The sequence below is a fragment of the Puma concolor genome, chromosome E1 (assembly GCF_028749965.1).
Source record: "Puma concolor isolate L17-30 chromosome E1, mPumCon1.1.hap2, whole genome shotgun sequence".
Classification (NCBI taxonomy): Eukaryota; Metazoa; Chordata; class Mammalia; order Carnivora; family Felidae; genus Puma; species Puma concolor.
This window is the reverse complement of record NC_141680.1, coordinates 3041294-3069178: the sequence shown is the minus strand read 5'-3', so window position 1 is coordinate 3069178 and position 27885 is coordinate 3041294. Positions and strand designations below refer to the sequence as shown.

The window sequence follows — 27885 nt, the reverse complement described above, 5'->3', positions numbered from 1 at the left end:
AGAACACTCTTGGGAAACTAAGCAGGGGTGGGGTGTGCTGGGGAATATGTGAATGCGTATATAACACACCAATCTACCTGTCTGAATTTCCAGAACCATCTGTACACGTGTGAGGCCGGGAGTCCACACCGACGCACTGAGTCCCAATCCAACACCACAGAATTCTAGTCGTCTCCCTTCCCGCGTTTGTAAACCCTTGCTCCCGTAGTGAAAATCCCAGCCCCCCCCTGTCCACAGCGCAATCCCGGACTTGATCCGCCTGCTGTATGTGACGATCCGCCAGCACATCCTCTCTGGCAGATGCCCTGCGTCGCCCAGCCGCGCTCCCACGCCTGCCGGCCCCTCACCTCCAGCACCGAGCCGGGCCGCCCCCCGCCCCCCGCCAGGGCCCCCACTCACCCCCGTGGGCTCCAACACCCCCACGCCGGATTGGACCGCTTGCTTTCAAACGAGACGTAAACAGCGTACTGTGCACTTTCTTCCGCAACCAGCTTTTCCCGCTCCACGTTTGCAAGATTCATGCACGCCGATGCGCGTGACTGTAGCTCGTCCGTTTGGGCTGCTGCGTGGGGGCCACTGCTGCGGCCGGACACCCGGCAGTTGGCAGGTTTCTGCCACCACAGGCTCGTGCTGCTCTCCTGGTGCGTACGGGCACGTCTCGGGGGACAGATTCACCGTGTCCTAGAGCGCGGACGTCCCCACCTTTGCTAGGTAATGCCAGACTGTCTCCCGGAGGGGTCTGCCAAGTCTCTCCTGGGTCCTCCACCGGCAGAGCGCGGGCGGAATTTCTGTTGCCCCAAGGCCCCCACGACGCTTGAGCTCCTTGGTCATTTACCCATGGGGTGAGTGGTTTCCTGATCCGCGCGCGGGGTCAGCGCCGAGGGCTGACACGGGCTGTCTCAGCAATTGTTTCCAGTGACCTAGAAGCCATACTGATGTGTGGCATTTCCAAGTACGCGACTTAAAACACCGGGCGTGGCTCTATGCCCTCCTCGGCAGCTGGGAGTCCCACGGGACCACGATGCGGCTTCAAGCACACAACCGTGGACGCTGACCTGGTGAGAGCGAGGAGACCAAAGAACCGGCGACCCCGGGTGACCACAAGGAGCAGGACCACCCCGCTGCTCCGGGCGGTTACCAGGCAGATACGCTTTGCCCCAGAGCCAGTGCACCCCTGGGGCTGTTGGGGTAGCTCAGTCTTCACCCCGGCCTGTTCCACCACCAGAACCCCCGCCCCACCCTCACGGGGCCGTGGGAGTTCTCAGGAGACAAAGTCCCACGTCACATGCTGTCCACACTAAGCGAAACCCGAGTGAGAGGCTGCACCCGCCTCCCCTGCACGTGGGCTTTTCTAGAACTTGCAGAGTCTCTCATTTTCCGCATCTCGGAATATTCCCGAGATGATTATGGAAGGAAAAGGTGGGGGGCTGCCTGTCTGTGGGTCTTCTCCTCCCCGGCCTCCTTGCTGGCCTTCAGTGAAGGAATAGGCTTTTAATGTGGGTCCGATATAGCTTTTTAAAAACGGAAGTGGTCTTTCCTAGATTTAGCTCACAAAATGATTAAGTCAGCACTGTGCTGACTTAATTTTGTTCCGGAGAGTTGGGCAACATTCTCCACACCGTCCCTCGCGTCAAGAAAAATGTGGGGCACGTCGGCTGATGGCGGCAGGTCAGAACCCAGGAGATAACGAGGTGAGGCTCGGCGTTCATTCTACCAGCTTTGAAAAGTGGCACAGAACCACCTCCTCCCAGTGGCGACGGTGTGGCACAAATCACAGTTTGTTCAAATTGGTTTTATGCACTTGGGGTAAAAAAACAGCGGAGCAAACATTCCCCGGGGGGGCAGAGACGGGGCTTGGGAAGGGCGGGGCGAGGACCACGGTCTGTCTTCCTTTCCCCTCACCTGGGGGCTACAGTGACTTCGTGGTGGCGGCGGGGACAAGACCCACACGTTTGACCGACACGGTGAATCGTGTGCGCTCACGTCGGTTCTGCAGCCAAGCAAGTGACGCGGGGGCCGAGGGAAGGGCCTCGCGCCCCTCAGGCCTGGTGAGCGCTGCCCTCCACACGCAGGGGGCACGGCCAGCCCCGCAGGGCCGCAACTGCTGTCCTCGCTGCCCTCAGCCGGGTCCCTGGGTGTCGTCCTGCAGTTTGAGCTCAACTCTACTCCGTGCCCTTAAGGGTTTGTGCTGTGAGGCCGGGGCCTCCCAGGTGCATGTACCTGTCGTTTTTTTCTCTTCAATATCATTTCTTTGCTCGCTTTGGGGAGTACGAGGCGGCAGGTCTCGCGAGAGTGGCTTTTCCTCCTGGCCCGCGGTCTAGTCTGTAACCCGCCTCCCGGAGCCGGAGCGCACGGTCAGTCTGCATCCTGCTAACGCAGTCCGCAAGGGTCACGGCTCCTCAAAGCCAAAAGCCTCCCCACGAATCAAATTTTTCCTCAAACTCTTCATACAATTAACTTACTCTTTTATTAAAAGTTTGTTCTGATTATTAATACAAACTTGCTTTCGAAAATGTGGAAAATATAGAAATGTCTGAAGAAGAAAATTAGAATCATCCATAATTCCACTCCCAACCACAGCCAATCACCCCGTATGCTCCGCTCGTGACACGCCGGGCCTAAGCTCACTGAGTGTTCTCAAAGCCAGCCAGAGGCGGGCTTTCTTCGAAGCGTTCGTGTCTTTTCCCCCGAAGAGAAAACAAACGTGTAACATGTAAAAAACATACTCAAATAGAATGAGGTTTCTTTACAAAGTAGCTTCTTATAAAATCTCCATTTTGTCAAATTCCGAGGAGTCAGAGACCCGAATACAGACTCTGGAACATTTATTAGGAGAAGAGCAGACAGGGCGAGGGGCTCATCTCCAGATGCCCCCCCGACTCCTCGTGCTGCTGGGGGCCGGGTGCCCGCCCTTCCTGCGTGCGGGAGGCTTGTCTGTCCTAGGGGCTGCAGCAGCCAGGCGGCGAGGGAGAGCCTGGGAGGGGATCTGGGAGGGGAGGGAGGAGAGAAGGGGGTCAGCCTCCCCACCACCCCAGAAAGGCACCGTGCATGGAGAGGGCCACAGTCAGCCAGCCAGCCAAGGGGAGACCACACACTACAGAAGACAGACAGGAAACAGAGGTGAGGCAACAGACAAGGAGCTGGCCGGGGAGGAACCAGTGGGTGAGGGCCCTTGCACGCCCCTCGCCCCCGCCTCACTTTCCCTCACCTCTTTCCGGGGGATCTCACCCAAGCGGGAGTCCGTGTTCCTTCTGGGGACATTATCCCCTCGGCTGTCCGTCCTGCCGCACAAATGGAGGGTGAGGACGGGGGGCTCCCCGACATCGGAGGGAAAACTATTCCCCAGTCTCTCGGGAAGAAGAACAAACAGTGGCGGGAGCAGCAAGTCGCAGAGGAACAGAGGGGACGGCTGGGCCTCCGCTTGCCCGCACCGGCTGCCCCGGAAGAGAACAGATGCCTCTCGGTGGACAGCACCCAACCCTCCCTCCCCTGCCTGGGCCGTCTCCCACGGGTCCAGGCTCCATCCGTCTGACCCTCCTCCCCTCCCTCCAGGCTGGTACCTGCCGTGTTCCTGCCTCTTCAGGTAGAGCAGCAGGTCCTCAGCGGGCAGAGCCCCCCAGCCCCGAGCTTGGTACAGTCGTAGCAGCTGCGACACATCCATCAGCTGCCGCGCGGGTGCGAGCCCGTGCCCACCTGAGGCGCATCGGTGACGCTCGTCACGCCAGGGCCCTCGCTCCGCCTCCCCAGGCCCCCGCAGCCAGCACCTTCCCTCCTCACCTCCCGGCCGCTCATCGCGCTCTGGGGAGCCCGCCCGGAGGCCGCTGCTCTGTGAATGGCTTGAGGGAAGCTCGTGAGCCCGGAAGAGACTGGACGCCATGGCCAGGGGCACTTTAGTCTTATGAACTGGGGGCGGGAGGTGTGGCACCTGCGGGGCCTCCTCCCAAGACGGGACAGTCAGGGGGCCTAGCGAAAGGCAAGAGGCGCAGGGCTCGGGAAACAGAGCAGGAGCCGAGAAAGCCCCATCGCCTCGCCTCCCTTAGGCTCTTGCGCCTCTGCGGCTCCCACCTTCCCCACTCACCAGACTTCGGGGGCAACAGCTCAACAGAGGGGGCCTCGCTGCTCTGCGGTACTGTCTCCAGCAGCTGGGGGGACAAGACAGTGAGGCTCCCTGAGGACCGGTGAAGAAAGAGCCCTGGGAATGTGAGGGAGGCAGAGGGAAGAAAGGGCCAGGGATGGCCGCCTTCCAGAACTCGGGCGATGGGAATCGAGACAGCCCGCGAGAGAAGCTGTCAGCCCCGAAAGGCGGCTGCAGCCACCGTCCTGGACTCCTGGAGGGGAGAGAGAACGAGGAAGGGGAGAAGGAAATGAGGTAGGATGGGTGGGCCCTCGCTTACCTGGTGCAAAAAATGTTTGAGGCCGTCCAGCTGGGAAGGGGGCTGCAGCCCCGGCTTTAGGAAGCCGTCCCCGTCGGATCCAGGATCTTCCTCAGGGAACGGCCGCTCTGGCCGGTGATCGGGGTGGAAGGCGCCGGTGGTAGAGAAAGCCCCGGCTGGAAAGCGAACCGGCCCAGCGTGTGTTGTGCGGGGAGGGGACTCCTCCACAAATCAACCCTCCAAATGCCCCCGAGGAAAGAGGCCCAGTAACGTAAGAGGGCATCACAGCTGGGGGAGGACAACCAACGTTTAGAACAGCTGGAGAGAGAAAGTTGGGGGGCGACTGGCAGGTGGCACAGCTGAGTTCCACAAAGTGTGGACACAGGAGAGAGGTGTGGGGCTCAGGCTCTAAATAAATTAATCCCACCATCAACTCCTCGAAGTAGAGAAACCAATACTCAGAATGGCTCACGATTAACAGACATGTTCTGGTCCCCCTCACCAGAACACGCCCTCCTTCTTTTTAATTATGGTTACACAATTTTTGGATTTAAAATCCTGATGTAACTCAGCCCTCATTCTTCACTCGACCTGGTGGTCGTGTTTGCACCACGCAGAGCGTCCCCATCCACCCAAGTCGCAGCTGACTGAGCCAGGGAGAGCCACATTCAAGGTCAGCCAGTCCAAGAAGTGGTCACCAACCCATCAGATCGCCTCTCCTTGAACTGGACCCAAGAAACAGAGACACCGAGGTCTCTAGAAGGTTGTCTAGGGCCCCCCCCCCCCGGGTGGCTCAGTTGGTTGTGCCTGACTCTCGATATCGGCTCAGGTCATGATCTCACAGTTTGTGGGTTCGAGTCCCACGTCAGGATCTGTGCTGACAGTGCAGAGCCTGCTTCGGATTCTCTCTCTCGCTCTCTCTGACCCTCCCCCACTCACTCACACGCATATGCACACACTCTATCTCCAAATGAATAAACATTTAAAAATTAAAAAAAAAAAAAAAAAAAAGATGGTCTAGAGTATCGGCTGGAGTGTCACAGCTGGTCAAACCCACATGCGAACCAACGTCATGAGAGCAAGACCTGAGAGAGAGTGCTGGTCTACCAGCGGAAGATGTGCGGGGAGAGGCAGAGTCAAGGGCCCGGATGGCCCCAAATCAGCCTGGAGAACGCCCCTGGTCCCGACGCCAGCTCTCCTGAAGTCCAGTGACATCCGATCCCCGCGAGTTCCCACTCCCTTTATTTGAGCCAACTTGAGTGCATTTCGGCTCCTTGCACCTTATGGTCCCCGAGACATCTGGGGAACCAAGCACTCAAGCCCCGCCCAGATAGACAGGGAGCTGGGTCCGAGGAGCCAGTCAGGCAGTGCATGTACAGGGGGCACCCCAGTGACTCTGTCCCCCGTTACCAGAGGTAACAGACGAAGTGAGGCCCGGCTTTGGCTCCAGGGGCTGGAAGGAATGCTGGCTCTGGAAAGGGGGGCCCAGCAGGGGGCTCAGGTCTGGGGAGGGGCTGCGGAGAACCCGCGGTGGCTGTTCTGCCCCAGCTTCCCGGCTCTGCTGCAACACGGGCTTCAGGGCCACGGCCACGGGAGGCCGAGTCCAGAGCCTCCTCTCGCCCTTCTCTGGCTCCTGAGGCCCAGGGCTGGAGGGGCTGGTGGTGGGGACCTGGGCACAAGACAGACACAGAACAAGGATCAACGCCCTGTGCATTTAAGGAGACAAGATGTGGCCCAGACGCTTTGATTACAAACTTAAGATTCCAAATAAGAGGAGGTTTGGTAATGGCTATCAAATTTCTATCAAAGTTAAAAATGTGTATTTTCGACCTTAAACTTCCATTTCTAGAGACTTTAGGGAGATGCCTGCACAAAGGCATGGATGAACGGTATTTGAGAACTGCTGAGTAGAAACAGAATACAGGAAACGACTTTGATGTTCACGACAAACACGTGGTCAAATGAAAAGTCGCACAGCCACGTGGGGAAGGCCCCCCACTGAGGGCGGGGTGTGCACACAAGTCAGGAGCAGAGGCTGCTTCTGGGGAGAGCGGAGCGTGCCCAGAGACCGCGGTGCAGGGCAGGATGGAGATTACGTTTCACCGTGCACCTCCTTGAACTGTTTGGATTTCTGTTTTTACCACGTGCATATTATTGTCTATTCCAAAAAATATTTTCGCTTAAAGATAAAAATCTCGTAATTATGAGAAGGAAGCAGGAGATGCCAACATAAGAAGGCTTGGGGTGAGGGGCGCCTGGGTGGCTCCGGCGGTTAAGCGTCCGATTTCGATTTCGGCTCAGGTCATGATCTCACGGTTTGTGAGTTCGAGCCCCACGTCAGGCTCTGTGCTGACAGCTCAGAGCCTGGAGCCTGCTTCGGATTCTCCCTCTCTCTGCCCCCCTCCCCTGCTCACACTCTCTCTCTCAAAAATAAATAAACATTAGGGGCGCCTGGGTGGCGCAGTCGGTTAAGCGTCCGACTTCAGCCAGGTCACGATCTCGCGGTCCGTGAGTTCGAGCCCCGCGTCAGGCTCTGGGCTGATGGCTCAGAGCCTGGAGCTTGTTTCCGATTCTGTGTCTCCCTCTCTCTCTGCCCCTCCCCCGTTCATGCTCTGTCTCTCTCTGTCCCAAAAATAAATAAACGTTGAAAATAAATAAATAAATAAATAAACATTAAAAAAAAATTAAAAAAAAAAAAAGAAAAGAAAGAAGGGCTGGGGTGAGACCCCCCCTCCCCTACTCTGGGGCAAGACTGGGCGACAATTCTCGGCCCTTCGCGTCATAACTCAGCGGCCACCCGGCAGGACTGGTAGCAGGTACCACTCACCGCCCCCCCACCGGCCCCCCCGGGCTGGGGGGAGACAGCCGTGCCCAAGGCGAGGGGCCAGTAGGGGCGAGCCGTGACCGTGGCAAAAAGACCTCTGAGGAGGCAGTTCCTCTTCGAGAAGGTACACAGGCGGGTCCCCCTCCCCCCAGGCAGGCCCTAGGACAGAACTTAGCAGCGGGAGAGCGGGCCGTGCGTACCGGGAGGTCGGGGGGCAGGGTGGTGGCGCCGAGCAGCTGGCTGGCCTCTGCCCAGTGGGCCTGCAGCATGGCCTGGAGCCGCTCCACCAGCTCAGCGCGCTGCTCCTCCAGCCGCCGCTGGCCGCTCTGCAGCTCCCGCACCCGCGCCTGCTCCCGGGCCAGCCTGACGAGAGACGGGACGGGGGGCGCGCGGCCTCTGAGACGGCAGGCCAGGCGGCGGGGGTCCGGTGGCGGCGCGCACGGGCCTGCAGGGGCGGGGCGGGGGGAGCGGGCTCCGGGCTGGCAGGGACCCGGCGGGGACGGTACCTGAGCTCGTAGTCCTGCGCCACCTGCTGCTGCCTCTCCTCGCGCTCCGCCATTTCCACCTTGAACTGAGCCAGCTGGGCGGACAGCTCCTGCTGGTGCTGTCCACTCAGGTCCTGCAGCTGCTTCCTGGGGAGACGAGGGGGAGGAAGGAGGACTGAGTCTGGAGACGAACGCCATCAAGGGAGAAAAGGCGGAAGGCGTGCGTGTGACAGGCCGAGAGCCGGCCGGCCCGGCCGAGGCATGGTGGGTTCGGGAAAGGGGGAAGGACAGAGCTGGCGTGTTGGGACGGGGACCCCGGGAGCAGATGCCGCGGCGAAGATTTACGGGACGGTGATTCACTGAAGAGGCATTTCCAGAAAAATCCAGGAGGGGAGAAGGGATCTGGCACAGGACGAGGTTCGAGGCCTCGGGGCAGCTCTGGAGACGGCACAGGTCACAGCTCGGCACTGTCCCCACCAAGGCCAGGGGGCCGGAGATCTGTCGCACCCGTCAGTTATGGGCCCCCACGCCCTCCCCGCACACCCGACGGCAGCTCTGCCCCGGACACACGCGGTCCGGGCCCGATGGCAGCCAGCAGGCTCGGAGCCAGCAGAGGGACCGCAGGGGACATGGACGTGTGACGTCGCCCACCAGGGGACCCGGTGAGGGCCACGCACCTGTGATGTTCCCGCAGTGAGGCCACCTGCCGCAGGCTGCTCTCCTGGGCCTGAGCCAGCCGCTCCGTCACCCGCTGCTCCAGCCGCACGGCCAGGTCCGACTCCAGCTGGACCCGCTGGCTCTCGTACCGGGCCTGGTGGTGAAGGAGGGTGAGGCAAGGGCTCGGTTCCCGGGACGGAGGGCGCCAGGCGACAGAAAGCCCACCGACCGGCACCCCCCTCACATGCCTAAGGGCTAAAGAATAAGACTTCTGTCACGAGGACTCAAAGGGGACCCCTTTCCTCCCTGGGCCACGAGGTCCTCCCACACCACGCACGTGGCACACACAAGTCAAGAGGGCCGTGGGCAGAAAAATCTACACGTAACGAAAAGAAAGGTCGGGCAGGATGACGAGACCTCTCATGTGTCTGAGGCGGCCCAGGGCCTGACGCTCAGCGGGCGCCCGGCAGGAGGCACCGTCCCCTCCTCCTAAAGCACAATCAGGCTGCGGCATGGTCTCTGGTTTGTCACCTCACGGTCCTCCTCCCGCTCGCTGAAACCTCATTTCCGCTCACAGCTGTTCACGACGAGGAACCTAATTCCGAAGTCCCACAGAGGTTGGGTCTCAGCCCATCCGGTGGTATCTCTGGAACACCTACCACCCACGTCAACCTTTCCTTCCGAAGCCACACTCCCGACGCCACAGCTCCGTGACCCCGTTCTGACTGCTCCTTGGCCCCAGCTGCCCAGAAAGGTCCTCAGTCTTCTTCCTGACCACACAGCAGCTGACGCTCCGGGTCACATGTCAATAATAAACACGTGGCCTCTAGGCCATATTTTTTGCTACTGTTTCTACCCTAAAACACTTCCTAATCTGTCTTTAGTTGGGCCTTTCTTCCAGGCTTTAAGCCCACTCACACAGAGGCCTACTGAATATGTGTATTTGGATACACCCCAAATAAAACATTCGAAATGTAGCTCGTTTGGTTTTCCATCTCAGTCCTTTCCCTCCTAGGATGTATTTCGTGCCTTAGTTCGTGGCACGGCTCTCCACCGAAACAACTAAGCCATCTCAACCCAGAGTCATCCCGGACCCCTTCCTGCTTCTTTCCGCCTCCAACCGGCTCGTTCCATTCTACTTCCTAAACGCTAGCAAATTTACTCCTCACTCGCTACTACAGTAATTCAGTATGATTTCACGTCTCGCTGATCTCCTCACATCTATTCTACCCTCCACCCTCAGTCACGTCGGCCCCAGCAGATCTCCCACTTTGTGCCTGAGTGAATATTCCAGAATACAGATGGGCTCGATTTATCTCCTTGTTTGAAACCGTCCAAATGCCCCCCACGGCCTGAAGAATAAAGTTCTGGCTGCTTGAAATGGCTTACACGGCCCCTCGTGTCTTCCTGCAGCCCACCCACCTCCCCTCTCCCAGACAGTTTCCAATTCTGCATCAACCCTTCGCAACAACACACGTTCTTTTCTGTGTTTAGTTTTTAAAAATTGTGGGGAAGAAAGCCCCACATCGTATAAAACTTACCTTCTTACAAGCTGATTTTTATTTTTGTTTTAGAGAGAGACAAAGCGAGTGCAAGAAGGGGAGAGGGACAGAATCTTGAGCAGGCTTCACGCTCAGCGTGGAGCCTGACTCAGGGCTCGATCCCACAACCCTGAGACCATGACCTGAGCCAAAATCAAGAGTCGGACGCCCAACCAACTGAGCCACCCAGGTGCCCCCCTAAATTCTTCTATTGGACAATTTGATACATACTCCCTGTGGGCCGACAATTCCACTTTAAGGAATCTATCCTACAGAAGGGGTGCCAAACATCTACTTGCAATAATGTTCACTGCAGTGCTGCTCTTAATAGTGAAAAAACCAGAGTCAATGTAGACTTCTCGTAGAAAGGAAAATGCTTAAGAAAACTATGATTCACCCATTCATTGAGACGTTATAAAACTCTTAAAAATCACAGTGTCGGGGCGCCTGGGTGGCGCAGTCGGTTAAGCGTCCGACTTCAGCCAGGTCACGATCTCGCGGTCCGTGAGTTCGAGCCCCTCGTCAGGCTCTGGGCTGATGGCTCGGAGCCTGGAGCCTGTTTCCGATTCTGTGTCTCCCTCTCTCTCTGCCCCTCCCCCGTTCATGCTCTGTCTCTCTCTGTCCCAAAAGTAAATAAACGTTGAAAAAAAAAAATTTAAAAATCTGAATATCATTCAGAACCAAACAGTAAGGAAAATACCATATAGGATAAGTTGTAGGATGCACTTAAATGAATACTCATAGAGAAATTTAGAAAAGACTGGAAAAGAATAAGCAAGCATCCATCTTAACAAGATTAAAAAAAAATTTTTTTTTTCAACTTTTTTTTTATTTATTTTAGGGACAGAGAGAGACAGAGCATGAACGGGGGAGGGGCAGAGAGAGAGGGAGACACAGAATCGGAAACAGGCTCCAGGCTCCGAGCCATCAGCCCAGAGCCCGACGCGGGGCTCGAACTCCCGGACCGCGAGATCGTGACCTGGCTGAAGTCGGACGCTTAACCGACTGCGCCACCCAGGCGCCCCAACAAGATTTTTAAAACAACAACAGAATAAAACCAAAGAAAAAAGTTAATTCTCTGAAAACTCATTCAATTCAACTACAACAAAGATGATTTTAAAAAGAAAGGATGAGGGGCGCCTGGGTGGCGCAGTCGGTTAAGCGTCCGACTTCAGCCAGGTCATGATCTCGCGGTCCGTGAGTTCGAGCCCCGCGTCGGGCTCTGGGCTGATGGCTCGGAGCCTGGAGCCTGTTTCCGATTCTGTGTCTCCCTCTCTCTCTGCCCCTCCCCCGTTCATGCTCTGTCTCTCTCTGTCCCATAAATAAATAAAAACGTTAAAGAAAAAAAAAATAAAAAAAAAATAAAAAGAAAGGATGAGAGAAATGACACAAGAGAGCAGTATCAGGAAAGAAAGAGTAGAAAAGATGCCAAGGACGTTAAAAAAATAAAATTAAGTACAACTTTAAGTCGATAAATTAGAAAGTTTAGACTAGATGGATATACAGAAAGAAAAAGCCAAAAATAATTCAAGAAACAGAAAGCCTAAATATTTCCATAAACGTTAAAGAAACGACATTGGCCGTCAAATATCAAATATTCAGGAAACACATATGAGGGCAGCCGGCTGGCTCAGTTGGTTGGGCATCTGACTTCAGCTCAGGTCATGATCTCACGGTCTGTGAGTTCGAGCCCCACGTCGGGCTCTGTATGGACAGCTCAGAGCCTGGAGCCTGCTTCAGATTCTGTGTCTCTCTCTCTCTCTCTGCCCCTCCCCTGCTTGCATTCTGTCTGTCTCTGTCTCTCAAAAATAAGCACTAAAAAAAAATTTTTTTTTAATGTGTAAGAATTTACAAACAGTGGCGCCTGGGTGGCTCAGTCAGTTGAACATCCAACTTCAGCTCAGGTCATGATCTCAGGGTTCGTGGATTCGAGCCCTATGTGGGGCTCTGTGCTGACAGCTCAGAACCTAGAACATGCTTTGGATTCTATGTCTCCCTCTCTCTCTGCCCCTCCCCCAGACACGCTCTGTCGCTCTCTCAAAAGTAAATAAACATTAAAAAAAAAGAAGAAAAGAAAAGAAACACATATGAAATCCAACCTTACAAGCTACTTTAGAGTACAAGACAGGCATGAGATCTTCACATTCCTAATACTGGCAGGGGAAGTTGTTCAAGAGAGTATGTGTGTATATGTATGTATACTCACACACACACACACACACAGATATACATATACATATATATACATATATATGTACATATTCACACGTATACATATATATGTATATGGGTACATGTATCTGTATACATACATATACATGTGTGTACATATATGTGTGTGTATGTATATGTATATATGTGTGCGTATGTATATATAAAAAGCACCAAAGATGTACCAGCATGGAATTACTAGGCCAAAGCAAAGGGAAATGGGTGCCTAGCCAGGTTAGCCAGCAGGGTAGACAGTCACTTTTGCCCTGGAGGTATCTGCCTATCCGGTCTGGACGGTCTTTCAAGAGCACATGAACAGAAGTCAAAAGCCAAGGCCCATATAAGTTGATATCTAAGTGGAGACCCTCCCCACAATAAATTGAGACTCCAGTATGTATCATCCTCAGGATGAAGGTGAACAGAAGTGGAACAGCCTGTATGAAAGTAAAGCTCAGCTTTAATCATAGAGCAATCCCAACCTTTAAAATGTGGTTCAAATCCTGGTTTTGTAGTGTCTTTCAGGTAGAAGCAAATGCAAATCTTCACTGCAGGCCTCAACTTATCCCCACAATCTTTCAAATACAAAGTTCCAACATACGATCAGAAATAAAGAGAACCCAGGGCACCTGGATGGCTCAGTCGGTAGAGGGTCCACCTCTTGATCTCAGGGTCATGAGTTCAAGCCCCATACTGGGTGTGGAGCCTACTTAAAATTAAACCAAAAATGGAAGGAAGGAAGGAAGGAAGGAAGGAGAAAAAGAAAAAGGACCCGAGGAAATTCCATGGGAACCAGCAAGAACAAGAAACAACAGAAAAGGATCCTCAAACATTTCAGATACTGAAATTATTATCTACAGATAATAAAACTATTTAAAGTAATCAAAGACAAATGTGAAAATATCAGAAACCAAGAAACTATGAAACAGTAAAATTTGAAGATAAAAAGAGAACTTTGTAAAATGAAAAAGTACGATACATACAATTAAAACCTCAGTCAGTAAATTAGACAAGGTTGAACAGAGAATTAGTGAACTGGAAGATAGGAAATTATCCAGAGCGAGCATGAAACACAAAAGATGGGAAATATAAACTGAACAACAAGATCTAGAAGAAGAGCTAAGGTACATTAGGTTTAATCAGGTTCCAGAAACAGATGACAGAGACAATGGAGCAGAGGCAATGCAAAGATAATGACTGAGAATTTTCCAGAACTGATGAAAGACACCATACTGATTCAAGAAGCCAAATGAATCCCTAAAAAGATACATATATATATACGTATATATATATGTGTGTGTGTGTGTGTATGTATATATATATATATATATATGTATATATATGCATGCACCCAGGTAAAACATAAAAACTACAAAGAGAACATTTTAAAAGCAACAGTGGTCAACTGGTAGCTGACTTCTCAACAGCAATAATGAAAGTCAGGATGGTATTTTCTATATGTTGAAATAACTACCAACCTAGAATTCTACATCCAGGAATTCCTTCCAAAATGAATGTGAAATAAAGACGTTTTCAAACTAAAATAACTAACCGAAAATACACACATACACATACATACGAGAGATTTTTTCCACCAAGAAAAAGATCCAGATAGGAGGTCCGAGTTCAAAGAAAGTTAGAACAGCAAAGAAAATAGTAAATAACATGAACCCCTCTAAATGACTGTTGACTTTAGAGAACATTAATAATGTTGTATGGTGTTTTTTTTTTTTTACTTGAAACAGAATTTAAAAACAGTGATGTCCCAGAAAACAGCAGGGTAGGAAAATGCAGGGGTCGGTCCTTCCGCTGAAACATCTTCAATAAGCTGAGAAAAAAAAATGATCAAAATCCACTATTTGGGAATTCTGGAACCAGATCAGACACTTAAGCAACCAGGAGAGTGCTTGACGAAAGCAGAGGCTGCTGAACTCTGGTACCAGAGCTGATATGCCAACCTGCTACCATCCCCCAGTGCTCAGCCCCTCCGCAGCCAGGGAAACTGTAGTCCGGGAAACTAGAGTGGCTGGCTGAAGCGCTGGGGGGGGGAGTAAGGACCCTGTCCTCCAAAAACGTGGCGTTGTGTGTTTTGATCAGTTTGACGGCTCCCTGAGGAACCAGATCAAACAAACACCTTTCTTTTGCGTGCCTCGGGCTGCAGAGGCCTCCCTGGTGGCATCAATTATAAGACTCAAAGAGGGGTGCCTGGGTGGCTCAGTCAGTTAAGCGTCCAACTTCGGCTCAGTGATCTCACAGTTCATGAGTTCAAGCTCCGAGTCGGGCTCTGTGCTGACAGCTGGAGGCCGGAGCCTGCTTCAGATTCTGTGTCTCCCTCTCTGCCCCTCCCCGCCCCAATAAATAAACGTTAAACATTTTTTTAAAAAAAGATTTAAAGAGACGTATATACTTATTTGGGAGAGGAATCCAGACATTTAAGAAAATCTGTCAAGTCACAGGCTAATCACACAGATAACAGAATTGTCAGTCACCACACATAACAAGAAATACAGACTTTGCAAAAATAATTTGACAAAGTCACCAAACAAATGGACGGCTGTAGCCATCAAAAGAAATCCAGGGAGAGAGAGAATATGATTTCCATAATTACATTATAATATTCAAAATGTCTAGTTCTTGGGGCTCCTGGGTGGCTCAGTCTGTTGAGCCTCTGACTTCGGCTCAGGTCATGATCTCACGGTCAGTGGGTTCAAGCCCCACACTGGGCTCTGTCCTGACAGCTCAGGGCCTGGAGGCTGGTTCAGCTTCTGTGTCTCCCTCTCTCTCTGCCCCTCCCCCACTCATGCTCGGTTTCTCTTTCTCCTTCAAAAATAAAAACATTAAAAAAAAAAAGTCTAGTTCTCAACAACAAATTACAAGATGTAGAAAGAAACAGGAAAATATGACTCATTCAAAGGAAAAAAAGAATTAGAGGCACCTGGCTGCTCAGTTGGTAGAGGAGGTAACTTTTTCTTTTTATTTATTTTGAGAGAGAGGGAGAGTGCACACAGGTGGGACAAGGGCAGAGAGAGAGAGAGAGAGAGAGAGAGAGAGAGAGAATCTCAAGCAGGCTCCATGCTGTCAGTACAGAGCCCAATGCAGGGCTCAAACCCACGAACAATGAGATCATGACCCGAGCCAAAGTCAGGCACTTAACCGACTGAGCCACCCAAGGTACCCTGAGCATGCGACTCTTGATCTCAGGGTTGTGAGTTTGAGCCCCATGTTGGGTGTGAAGATTGCTTAAAAATAAAAATTTTAAAAATAAAACACAAAGGAAGAAGAGACTCTGACAGAACATTTCCTGGAGAAGCCCAGACACTGGAATTATTAATCAAAGACATTAAGTCAACAGTCTTAAATATGCTCCATGAACTATTTGGACAACAAACTGAAATCGGAATGATATAGGAGCAAACAGAAAATCTCAGTAAAAAGACATAAGTTATAAAAAAGAACCAAACAGAAACCCGGGGAGCTGCGAAGTACAACTGATGATACGAAAATTTCCTTAGATGCCACTACATACGCTCACTGAAATGACCAAAACCCACTGAGCACAACCTATGTTGGAGAGAGTGTGGAGCAGCAGGAACGCTCCCTCAGCGCGAGGGCAAAAGGGTACAGCCCCTCAGGAGACAGTGCGGTGGTCTCTTACATACTCTTAGCGTATGATGTAGCAACCACGGTCCTCGGGATTTACCCAGAGGAGCTAAAAACTTAGGTCCGTGCCCAAACCTGCACACGGATGTTTACAGCAGCTTTATTTATTTATTTTTTTAAATTCTTTTTTTTTTTAACGTTTTATTTATTTTTGAGAGAGACAGAGACAGAGTGCGAGCAGGGGGAGGGGCAGAGAGAGAGGGAGTCACAGAATCCGAAGCAGGCTCCAGGCTCCGAGCGGTCAGCACAGAGCCCGACGCGGGGCTGGAACCCACGAACCGTGAGATCACGACCCGAGCCGAAGTCAGACGCTTAACCGACTGAGCCACCCAGGCGCCCCTACAGCAGCTTTATTTATAACTGCCAGAAGTCAGAGGCGGTCAGATGTCCTCCAGCAGGTGCATGGATAAATGAGCTGTGGTCCAGCCAGCCAGCGGAATATTATCCAGCACTAAAAAGGAACGAGCTCTCAAGCCTTGAAGAGACGCAGAGGAAACTTCAATGCAGAGCACTAAGTGAAGCCAGTGTGAAAAGGCTACAAGCCATTTGATTCCAACTGTATAGCATTCTGGGAAAGGCAAAACTATGGAGACAGTAAATAGGTCAGTGGTTGCCAGGGGTCGGACGGAAGACGGGATGAACAGGCAGTGCACAAAGGATTTTTAAGGCAGTGAAACTACCAACTACGATACTGTAAAGGTGGATACGTGTCATTACAAATTTGTCCAAACCTATAAAATGCACAACACCAAGAGAAAACCCTAATGTAAACTATGGACTCTGTGTGATGACGTGTCAGTGTAGATTCATGGATTGTAACAAACGCGCTACTCTAGTGGGGATGCTGACCATGTACAGACACAGTTATGTCCCTGCGGAGGTAGGGGGGATGTGGGAAGTCTCTGTGCCTTCTGCTCAACATTGCCCGGAACATAAAACCGCTCTCAAAAATAAAAGCTATTAAAAATTCACTGAAGGGGCTCAATGGCCGATTTCAACAAGAAGGAGAAAGGGCCATTGAACTTGAGGATAAGCAGTTGAAGTTACCCAAACTAATGAGCAGAAAGAAAAAACAACTGAGAAAAATGAACAGAGCCTGAGGGACCCGAGGGACATCATACCAACATCTGCAACAGCGACGTCCCAGAATGATGAGAGAGAGGAAAGGGAACAGAAAAACATTTTTTTGAAGAATTGGCCAAAAACTTCCCAAATTTGATAACAGACATAAATCCACCCACTCCAGAAACTCAACAGTCTCTAAGCACAATGAACTCAAACAGATCTGCACTACCACACATCACAGTCATACTGTCAAGAGTCAAACGGAGAAAGTGCGAGAAGGACCTTGTCACTTACAAAAGCACTTCAGTAACACAGCTGAGGTCTTGTAAGAAGTGAGAGAGCCCAGAAGGTAGTGGAATGACATATTTAAAATGCTGAAAGAAAATCACATCAACCGTCAACTAAAAAAAATCCTTCAAGGGGCTCCTGGGGGGCTCAGTCAGTTGAGCATCTTGACTCTTGCTATCGGCTCAGGTCACGATCCCAGGGTTGTGGGATCAAGCCCGGTGTCAGGCTCCACACTGAGTGTGGAGCCTGCTTGGGATATTCTCTCTCTCTCTCTCTCTTCTCTCTCTCTCTCCCTCTGCCCCCTTATCCCTGCTCGCTCACATGCTCTCTCCCCCTCTCTCTCCTAAGTAAACATTTTAAAAAATCCTTCAAGAATGAAGGAGAAATTAAGGCATTCTCAGATAAACAAAAGCTAAGAGCACTCATTACTAGCAAACCTGACCTATAGAAACATGCTGAAGGGAGTCCCATAGACTAAAATGAAATGAAATTCAACAGTAACTTGAAGCCATATGAATAAATAAAGAAAAGTGGTAAAGATTACTACGTAGGTAAATGCAAAAGTCTGTATTACTGTACTTTCTTTGAAAAAAATGTTTTTTAATGTTTATTTTTGAGAGGGGGGGAGGGGCAGAGAGAGAAGGGGGAAGACACAGAATCTGAAGCAGGCTCCAGGCTCTGAGCTGTCAGCACAGAACCATGAACGGTGAGATCATGACCTGAGCCAAAGTCGGACACTTAACCGACTGAGCCATCCAGGCGCCCCGTGTATTACTGTACTTTCAGTTTGGAACTTTTTTTCCCTATGTGATATAAAAGGCGGATGCATAAAACAGTAATTATAAATCTGTGTCAATAACACCACGAAAGCAGAGGACACAGATGTGTAGCAACAGTGATCACTGACTCTGCAAACTAAAAGCTAGTATTATTCAAACTGGGTTACTGTTAAGATGGTAATTGTAATCCCAAGGTAATCATTAAGAAAACTTCTAAAATGTACAGAAAAGGAAAAGTGAAGAGAATCAAAATGGTACACAAAATATCAATGTACCTTAGAAAGGCAGTAATGGGGGAATTGAAAAAACAAAAAACAAAAACCAAGCAGGACATACAGAAAACAAATAGTTAAATGGCAGATATAAGTGGTTCTTTTCCAGTAATTACTTCAAATGGAAATGGATTAAACTTTCCAATTAAAAGGCAGAAACTGGCAGAATGGATTAAAAACCAAAACGTAATCCACCCATATGTTGTCTGGATTACAAACTCACTTTAGATACAAAGACACAAAGAGGTTGTAAATAAAAAGATGAAAAAAGACAGTCCATGCAAATAGCAACCAAGCGAGCTAGGGTGGGGGCTATGTTATCATTAGACAAAAATTTAAGCCAAAAAAAAGTTACATCAAGAAGACATAACCATATAAACATATGTGCACTTAACAGAACCCCAAACTATATAGAGAAAAAATTGACAGACTTGATGGAAAACATGGACAGTTCTACATTAATAGCTAGAAACGTCAACACCTCCCTTTCAATAATGGATAGAACAGAGGCACGTGGGTGGCTTAGTCAATTAAGAATCCAACTCTCGGGGCTCCTGGGTGGCTCAGTTGGTTAAGTGTCCAACTTCGGCTCAGGTCATGATCTCGCGGTCTGTGCGTTCGAGCCCCACACCAAGCTCTGCACTGGTGGCTCGGAGCCCAGAGCCTGCTTCGCATTCTGTGTCTCCCTCCCTCTCTCTCTCTGCCCCTCCCCTGCTTGTGCTTGCTCGATCTCTCTCACACAAAAATAAACAGACATTAAAAAAAAAAAAAAAAAAGAATCCAACTCTTGATTTTGGCTCAGGTCATGATCTTATGGTTTGTGGGATTGAGCCCCACACCAGGCTCTGCGTGGAGCCTGCTTGGGATTCTGTCTCTCCCTCTCTCTGTCTCTCTCTCTCTCAAAACAAATAAATAAACCTAAAAAAAATGGATAGAAGAATATGAAATCAAGGGCTTGAATAGTACTACAGCCAGGCACTATTCTGGGATTCAACAACAAAGACACAAAAACCCTTGCCTTCAAAAAATACACAAGATTTTAAAGTACAGTACGTAGTGTATTAGAAGAAAGATCAAGCAGGGAAGGGGAACAGGACGGTGAGAGGTTGCACGTTTCACTCAGCGTGGTTGGGGAAGACCTCACTAACGAGACGACATCCGAGTGAAGAGTAGTTCTCCTGTCCCTCAATATCACTTAGCATGCTACTTCGAGAACTGTGTGCCAGACAGACTCCCGCTCTAGCTGGCGAGCTCCTGTGGGCCCGGACTGCTCCCAGCTCCCAGCACGGAGCTTGCGCACGGGCCGTTCGGCAGGCTCAGTGAACACACGCCCGCCAGGTCAGAAGGTGACAGCAGCTTACAAACAGCTACAGAACGGAACTAACACCCTTGGTCGTTCATGACATTGGTTTCCATGCGGTCGGTCCGCCAACTCAAGCGGCTGGGTGCAAAGTGAAAGGAGTTTGTTTTTCCAAACACAGGTCTCGCTGACGGAGAAACCGGGTGTATCCCCTTAGGTCAACCGTTAATAAGGAAAACCTCGCAGGCTGACCTGGTCTCAGATCCTCATTAATCTTCCCCTAACACACATTTTACACACACAGTGGTCCCCTCTCATCCATGGTTTCCCTTTCGGCGGTTTCAGTCACCCACGGTCGGGAAGCAGGTGATCCCCCTTCGGACGGTATCGTCAGGTCAACAGAGGCCTCACACTGTGTCACAACACCTGTGCCATCCACCTCCTTCACCCCATCCCGGGGCATTTTGTCATTCCCCCATCCTCACAAGAAGGGTGAGGGGCGCCTGGGTGGCTCAGTTGGGTAAGCACCAACTTTGGCTCAGGTCACGATCTCGCAGTTCATGGGTTCGAGCCCCGCGTCGGGCTCTGTGCTGACAGCTCAGAGCCTGGAGCCTGTTTTGGATTCTGTGTCTCCCTCTCTCTCTGCCCTTCCTCTGCTTATGCTCTCTCAAAAGTAAACAAACTTTTTTAAAAAATTAAAAAAAAAAAAAAGGAGAAGAGTGAGTGCAGGACATTAAGATATTTTGAGAAAGTGAGGACGACATTCACATGACTTTATTACAGTACGTACTTAGAAGTGTTCAATTTAAAAAAATTTTTTTTTATTTTGGAGGGGCAGAGAGAGAGAATCCCAAGCAGGCTCCACACTGTCAGCCAGAGCCCGAGTCGGGGCTCGAACTCCCCGAACCCCGAGATCCTGACCTGAGCCAAAATCGAGAGTCAGACGCTCACCCGACTGAGCCACCCGGGCGCCCCATGAGCGTTCAACTTTATAATGAGTTACTGTTGTTCGTCTCTTACTATGACTACTCTGTAAAGGAACCCCCGTCGCAGGTGCGTGTGGGCAAGAAACCCGGGGCACACACGGGCTTTAGTACCACCTGGGGTTCCAGGCACTGCATCCTGTGATTGGGGGTGGGGGAAGCTGCTGTAAAAGCAGAAGCCGAGGTCAAAATTCTAGTTAAAACCGGGAGGAGCGTTCGCCAGGACTCCTCTTGGGAGTCGTGAGTCCCTGTGCCTCAGACCCTCCTCCCCTAAGCAGGAAACCCGCCCCAGACGCCCCGCCCCCTGACCTGTACCAGGCTCATCTCCAGCTGCAGCGCGTCCCTCTCCCTCCGGGCCGTGTCCAGCTCGCCCTCCAAGCGCCGCACCTCGGACTGCGCCAGCGCCAGCTGCTGCTGGGCCTCCCGCGCTGCCTGGGCCTCCCTCTGTGTGTTCCCCTGCGGGAGGACATCAAACCTAAGGACGCGCCGCGTGTCCCCGCGCCCCGTTACCCCTGGCCCCGCGTCAGCCTCCCCCACCCTAAACCCCAAGCTGCTTCTCTCCCTTTCACATGTGACTACTTCCTCATCTGGTCCAGCTCACTCTTCTGCCTTCCGCGTGGTGGCCGCCCCCCAGCCCTCCGCGCCGGCCTAACACCCTCAGCCTTGTCCCGCGGCGACAGCCCTGCGCTCTCCGTGCCAGTCCCCTACACGCCACGTTCCGACATCGCGTCTCATTCCGCTATCTTGCCCCGCACCTGCTCCCTCTTCCCCGCCTGCCACTCTTACCTTCTCCTGCTCCAGCTGGGCCTGCACGTCGTCCCGCAGCGCCCGGTGGCGCTCCTCCAGCTGGCGCTCCTGCTCGGCCCACGCCTGCCGTTCCCCTTCCAGGGCCACCTTCAGTGTCTCCAGCTGCCGGTGCTCACTGAGCTGCCCGGCCCGGGCCTCGTCCCGCTCTTCCTGCAGAGCCCGGCACCGCTGCTGTTCCAGCTCCAAGCTCAGGGTCAGAGCCTGCCTCTCCTCCTCCTATGGCCCCAGGGGAAACCAAGCTCCTTACGAGCCCGTCCGACGCCAGCAATCTGTCCCCTCGCCCCACACAGAAGACCAGCGCCCTGAGAATTACGTCCACGAGAAACACAGCAGTTGGCCAGCCCACGGGATTAGGATATAGTAAATAAGAGCTTCTGTTCCGGAATTAGGTACATCTGGGTTCAAATCTGTCCCTTCCTATGCGTTCTGAGGCACACGTCTCAATCTGCAAACGGGCATCATGCCAGGGTCTACCTCGCGAGGATTACAGTGCAAAGCGCACAGGAAGTAATCAGCACGGGGCCCGGCACACGGTGAGCACTCCGTACACAACAGCCATCACTATCATCATCCAGAGAAGTTCCACGGAGACCAGAAAATCCAGCCCGCAAAGTCACGTCCTAGCCAACCAGCACCCATCACCCATACTGTTGGACAAAGCCTGTTAAGATGAGAAGTACCAAGGGCGCCTGGGTGGCTCGGTCGGTTAAGCGGCCGACTTCGGCTCAGGTCATGATCTCGCGGTCCAAGAGTTCGAGCCTGCATCGGGCTCTGGGCTGACAGCTGGGAGCTCAGAGCCTGGAGCCTGTTTTGGATTCTTTGTCTCCCTCTTTCTCTGTCCCTCCCCCACTCGTGTTCTCTCTGTCTCTCTCACAAATAAAACATTAAAAAAAGTAATAAAAAAACTAAAAGATGACAAGTACCAGCCTGCACGTAGCAGGCACATGTCGTGCACACGGTGAGTTCCAAACCTGGCTGCTCGTTCACGTGGGTAATCCTCTTGTCACTTCAGCAGTAAGAAACCTGACGGAGTCTTGTCCCACACCCGGCTTCGCCATGCCCTACACTACAGTTCCCAAGCCTGGCTGAACAAAATCAGCTAGGAAACTGCTGAAAACATTTAGGCTCCCAGCCCCACCATATGCCTACTGAATCAAAACCCCTGGCAGTGGGTCCCAGAAATCTACATTTTAAAGTAATCCCCCAGGTAATTCTAACGAGGAAATAATTTGCTGAGTTTCTTAAGCTAACTTGGTGGCAGAGCCCTGCTTGCTGAACAAGTGTTCTAAGATCAGTCTTTGGGAAACACTCCCCCAGTGCAGCTCCCACAACCCGCCAACGGCAAGCACCCCTCCAGAACTAATTAGCGGCTTCCACCGGAATCAACCCAGTCCAGCGTTCTCACCAGCGTCTCTCTTTCCCGTTGCTGCAGTCTGGCGCCTTCCTGCTCACGACTCAGGGCCTCCATGGCCTCAGAAAGGCTTTGCTCCAGGTGGGTTACTGTCTTTCAGGGACAGGGGGACACAAGACAGGGGAACTGACGAACTCACAGTTCAAAAAGCGTCAATGAGATAGACTTTAAAAGTAAGACCTGGGGCACCTGGGTGGCCCAGTCGGTTGGGCATCCGACTTCGGCTTGGGTCACGATCTCGCGGTTCATGGGTTCGAGCCCTGTGTCGGGCTCTGTGCTGACAGCTCAGAGCCTGGAGCCTGCTTCGGATTCTGTGTCTCCCTCTCTCTCTGCCCCTCCCCCCACTTGCGCATGCTCGCTCTCTCTCTCTCTCTCTCTCTCAAAAAATGAATAAACATTAAAAAAAATTTTTTTAATAAAAAAAAGAAAAAGAAGACCTAACTAAATGACTTGGGGGCCAAAGAGAAGACCACAGGGTGTGGGGAAAGCCGGGAAGACACAGATGAGGCAATTCTGACAGTAAAAATGGTGAAAAGAGAGCAGGTCGGTTTCTGCAACCCCGGCTCAATCGGTCGGGAACCCTGCTTCGGAGCTACTTCAACCCCCTTCCACCTGCCAATCTGTGACCCCGGTTCTAATGCCATCTGATCCAGGTTGCCCACCTCCTGCTGCTTGCTTCTGGTGAGTTCGGCTGCCTGGCGTTCCTCCTGGAGCCCCCGAAGGACCTCTGCCCGCTCGGCTTCGTGCCGGTTCCAGCCCTCCACCACGCGGGCCAGGGTCTCAGGAGAGGAGAGTCAGATGGCATTTCAAAATCATTGTTTTGCCCTCTTTCTGCCCGCAGGAGCGGGGTCAACAGCCACCTTCTCCCAGGATCGGGAAATCCACACCGGGCCCCAGCTCCCAGGGTGAGCACAGAAATGCCGGCCGGCCACCCCGTTTACCCTTCCCCCCATGGAGAGCCCCGCCCGCATTCTGCTCCCCTGGCACCTTGTCCAACTGCTCGATCATAACATCTTTCTTGCGGTCGGCAGTCACAGCCACAGCTAACTGTTGCTGAAGCTCCAGCACTCGGGTCTGGAGGCTCTGAATATGGCGCTCGCAATGCTGGGAAGAAGGGTGACAAGTGGGGGTGACCGTCCCTAAGCTGACCAAAGCATCAAACTTCCCAGGTCTTCTCGGTGAAAACGGGCTGGACAGAGGGAGCTTGGTCCCCAGAACAGAGGAGGTTTGGAGAAGAAGAATCAGGAATTCTGGAGCAGGAAACTTGAAGCCTCCAACGCCTTCCCCTACCATCTCAGGAGACAGGGGCTTAGCTTCCAGGCTCTTCCTTTTCCTGGCTCTCCCGAGAAGAATTCCCATGAACCCTCTGGTAGCAGCGCGACAGCCCACAAGGCAAAGAGTGGGAGGTCACTCCTGCCTCAAGAAGTTCATCGGGCACAGTGATGAAACACAGCAAAGACAGGAGAAAGCCTTTCATCCATGCCCAGGTGACTTAAGATCAAGGAAGAGACAACACAACCAGTGATTCTGACGCTTCCTCTGCCTAGTCCCTCTCTCTGCCCACCTCAGAGAGGCTGGAGATAAAGCTTGCTAGGTCACCAATAACTGCAAAGCCTTTGCACAAGCTAGCGAGGCTTGTTCATTCACCACGCGCTTATGGGACATTGCTTTGCTTTGCGTCAGGCATGTTCTAGACCTTAGGAAGACAGGGCGGAACGAGATAAGGTATGGCCCCCGTGGAGCTTAGATTTCAGAGGGGAGAAATGAGATATATCGGGCTGTGGTAAGCAGCTATATGAAGGAAAGAACAGAGCAACCCGACTGAACGCGGGGAGGAGGAATGTGCCATTTTAGGTCAGATGGTCAAACACGACCACCCTGAAGGGCCATTTGAGCAAAGTCTCGGCTTGCAGGCCCTTAACCCTCAGCCCTGTTCAGCACCCGGCCTATTTCTAATCGTTGCTGCTTTCAAAAGGAAGCCTCGGTAACTCACCTTGCGACGGGTATGCTCTGAATCCAGGGCATCCCTCAGGCCCTGGAAATCCGGGGGATTGAGCGGGGGTCCTGGCCGAAGACTGGCATAGCGGGGAAACAGCTCCTCCAGGGCTTGGGCCGAGCTGGACGGAGATAAGTCTTGCAGGGGCCGGGTGCTGAGCAAACCAGGTAGAGAATGTCAGGGTGGGGAAAGCTTTTGAGATCCCCTAGTCCAACTGTGACGTTTTACAAACGTGGAAACTGGAACTCAGAAAGGGCCAGAGACTTGCCCAAAGTCACGGAGCTAGACAGTGACACGGCCCCCAACAGCACTTAGGTCCTGTGATTCACTCTCTAGCGCTCCTTCCTGCACACCACGCTCCCCGCAGTAACAGTCTTAGCAGAAACAAGCCAACTCTTCCGGGGGAAGAAGATACCTGGGAGAAAGCCAGGTACCAGGCAGGAGATGCCCACGTCCCTGAAGTAAAGGAGTTAGAAGCCAGGAGAGAAAGGATGAAAACTGAAAGGTAAGGGACAAGCATCTTAGGTCCTTAAGAGGTTCAGAAGCAGGAAGGAGAGAATTATGGAACGGAACCCTTGGCTTTCCAGGCAAGCAAGTGAGCAGAACCCAAGGGGGACTCACTTCAGCAAGGTGGCTGTGCTGTCACTGTCAAAGGAGTCCTCTTCTCGTCTCTCTGAGCCGGCACCTGGAGTGAGGGGGTCCCCTGCAGGCAGCCAGAGGGACCCCAGAGCCAGGGTCAGGTAAGACTTTGGAACAGGGACCACTTGAAGGAGAAGAGAGGAGAGGGCCTTCCTTTCTACTGCACCCACCCCTCTGGCCCCTCTCCCAAAGAACCGGAGCCTCTCCTGAAACCTGAGTCTTCCTTTCTCCACCTTCTCCCGCCCCTTACGTCTGTGCACTTCTTCATGGTCAAGGGGTTTACTCACGATGGGCTGTATCACGGGAGGTCTGGAGCAAGCTCTGAAGTTGACCCCGAACACTTTCCATCTCAAAGATATGCTTCGAACCATCCTAGGGGGAAAAAAAAAAAAAGGCAACATGAAAATCAGATGCACACTGAAAAACCTATGTTCGACCTACCGCCAGGGCAGATGACATCCGGTACCCCCCGCCCCCCCGCCCTGCCAACCCAAGAATTTTTACTCCGGCACCTGGGAGAGCTAAGAAAAACAGAACTGACTCAACTCAAACGTCTGCAGAAGCCAGACAGGTAGTGGGAATGAATTAACTAGGCACATTAAGACAAGACTGGTGAGGACGCTTGTCAGCTAGAGAGCAAACCTCTTCTCCGAAGACCGTACAGTCCGTGGCGAGAGACCCAACTGGTCTGCAAATTGTTTACGACACTTTTTCTAGCCAACACGCGTAACTACCCTTTCTGTAGCACGTGTGACTGATCAGGCTGTGTTTTAATGATTTAGATGCCAAACTTTACACCATACAATCAAAATAGCTTTGAGCTGGGAGGAGCTTAGCACGTTTTGCTGTCCTTATCCTCACTCTTAGTGCCCGGGTGTCAATCAAAGCACAGTGCAGGTGTCTCTGACCAAAAAACACTAGTTAAGTTTCATAATTTCCCCAAGTATGGTGTCCCTGGGCCACTCTCTGCCTCATAAACATTTGCTCCCAGGAACGAGCATAAAGGACTCTAGTTAAAAGCAATGTGAGGGGCGCCTGGGTGGCGCAGTCGGTTAAGCGTCCGACTTCGGCTCAGGTCACGATCTTGCGGTCCGTGAGTTCGAGCCCCGCGTCGGGCTCTGGGCTGATGGCTCAGAGCCTGGAGCCTGTTTCCAATTCTGTGTCTCCCTCTCTCTCTGCCCCTCCCCCATTCATGCTCTGTCTCTCTCTGTCCCAAAAAAAATAAACGTTGAAAAAAAAAAAAAGCAATGTGAAATCCAACAAGAGGGGTTCAAATCTCAGCAAAGCCATTTTTTTTTAACCACCTCCAATCCCAAGACCCTGGAGGTCCCCAAGACACACCTCTCTCACCTTTTTCTTCAAGTTGTTCTCCAATCCAACTGACAAGCTGCGACTCAGCTCTTGGGCCAAGCCATCTAACATCTCATGAGGAGGTGGGGAGGAGGAGGGCAGATACAGCTGGGCTCGGGCTGTGGCCTCTGCCTGGCGACTGAGGTGCAAAGAAGCATAGAGCTGGGAGGTCACCTCAGAGGACATTTGGTTCAGCCCAGGGGCTTCTGATGAATCACTCAGGAGATCCTCAGCCCGGAGGGGCGAACTGGGAACCGTAGCTGATGTCGCCATGGGTACAAGAAAGAGACAACTGCAGACAGTACAGCTGGGAACTTCTGGTCCTGCTGTAGGACAGGCCAGGGGGGGAAGTACACGGAAGAAGAAGATTTGGGAGAAAGGAGGAAGGCTCCAAGCCAAGGATCCTTGGTGACTAACGGTATGGAGGCTTTCTGGTTAGAGGAAAGGTTTCTGGCAGTTTCAGAGGCCATGGGAGAGGGCAAAAGCATTTCCCTCCACAGCTCCTGGGAACGGTGGAAAAGGAGGGTGCAGCAAGGAGTGGGTGGGGACAGAAGACGGAGGAGCAACAGCACCCCTGCAGTTCCCTGGAGGGCTGAAATCTGTAGATCAACTTCTGGCACCGGCCATCACCGGTCAACTGAACTCAACGTGCAAACTGAAATGGGCGCAAACCCAATAAGGGCCTAACTTCCCTCCAGCCGCCTTATGTGCCCCTCACCTGGTCCCGGTCTCAGAGAGGCAGGAACCTCAGGCTCCCCACCGGCTCACACCCCTCCGCCATGCACCTGTTCCACCCACGGTCAACCCTCTTGTATATCCCCTCCGACCCCTTCTGGCAAGAAAACCATAGTAAGTTTCCCTAGCCTCCCTCCCTCCTCGCTCTCCCGAGATTAACTTCGTGAACACTCGGTCACCTCCTCAGACGTCTCTAAAAGGTACGCCGCCCTCAAGCCTAGCCTGCGATCCTCTACCCCGACCACCCCTCGCGACTCCTCGCCACACCGCCGGACCTCAGCCCCCTCAGTTTGCCACGGTGTCGACAAGGGGCTGTCCCCCTCCCCTGAGCCCCGGTCCGGGAGACCAAGGACGCCTCCACACCCACCCTCACCGCCCTCCCTGCGCTCAAAACCGTTGGCAGCCTCCCGCCCGCCGTCCGCAGCCCCGCCTCGCACGGCTTGATGACGTCACCAGCCCAGAGCTCTTCCTCGCAGCGGCTCGGACGGCTTCTGGAGCCCGGGAGCCCAAGA

General features: G+C 52.4%; 1 protein-coding gene across 7 annotated transcripts; it reads right to left on the bottom strand.

The window, feature by feature from the left end:
• Window positions 1-2808: 2808 nt before the first annotated feature.
• On the bottom strand, window positions 2809-27860 carry CNTROB (centrobin, centriole duplication and spindle assembly protein). 7 transcript variants are annotated; one of them, XM_086685906.1, is made up of 19 exons: window positions 26630-27859; window positions 25576-25660; window positions 25271-25352; window positions 24647-24803; window positions 23641-23757; window positions 23316-23432; window positions 22648-22746; window positions 21222-21458; window positions 20745-20891; window positions 8360-8493; window positions 7704-7829; window positions 7398-7560; window positions 5784-6042; window positions 4395-4549; window positions 4079-4142; window positions 3778-3963; window positions 3561-3693; window positions 3229-3281; window positions 2809-2986 (listed from the first exon to the last, which is right to left on the bottom strand). In XM_086685906.1, the coding sequence occupies exons 1-19, from the start codon at window positions 26909-26911 to the stop codon at window positions 2940-2942; spliced, it is 2643 nt and encodes an 880-aa protein (XP_086542032.1). In that variant the 5' UTR covers window positions 26912-27859; the 3' UTR covers window positions 2809-2939. The 7 variants fall into 7 exon arrangements, with proteins under 7 accessions (XP_086542032.1, XP_086542030.1, XP_086542029.1 ...); XM_086685904.1 differs by having other exon boundaries at window positions 3209-3281; window positions 20751-20891; XM_086685903.1 differs by having other exon boundaries at window positions 3209-3281; window positions 26630-27858.
• Between the last annotated feature and the right edge of the window lie 25 nt (window positions 27861-27885).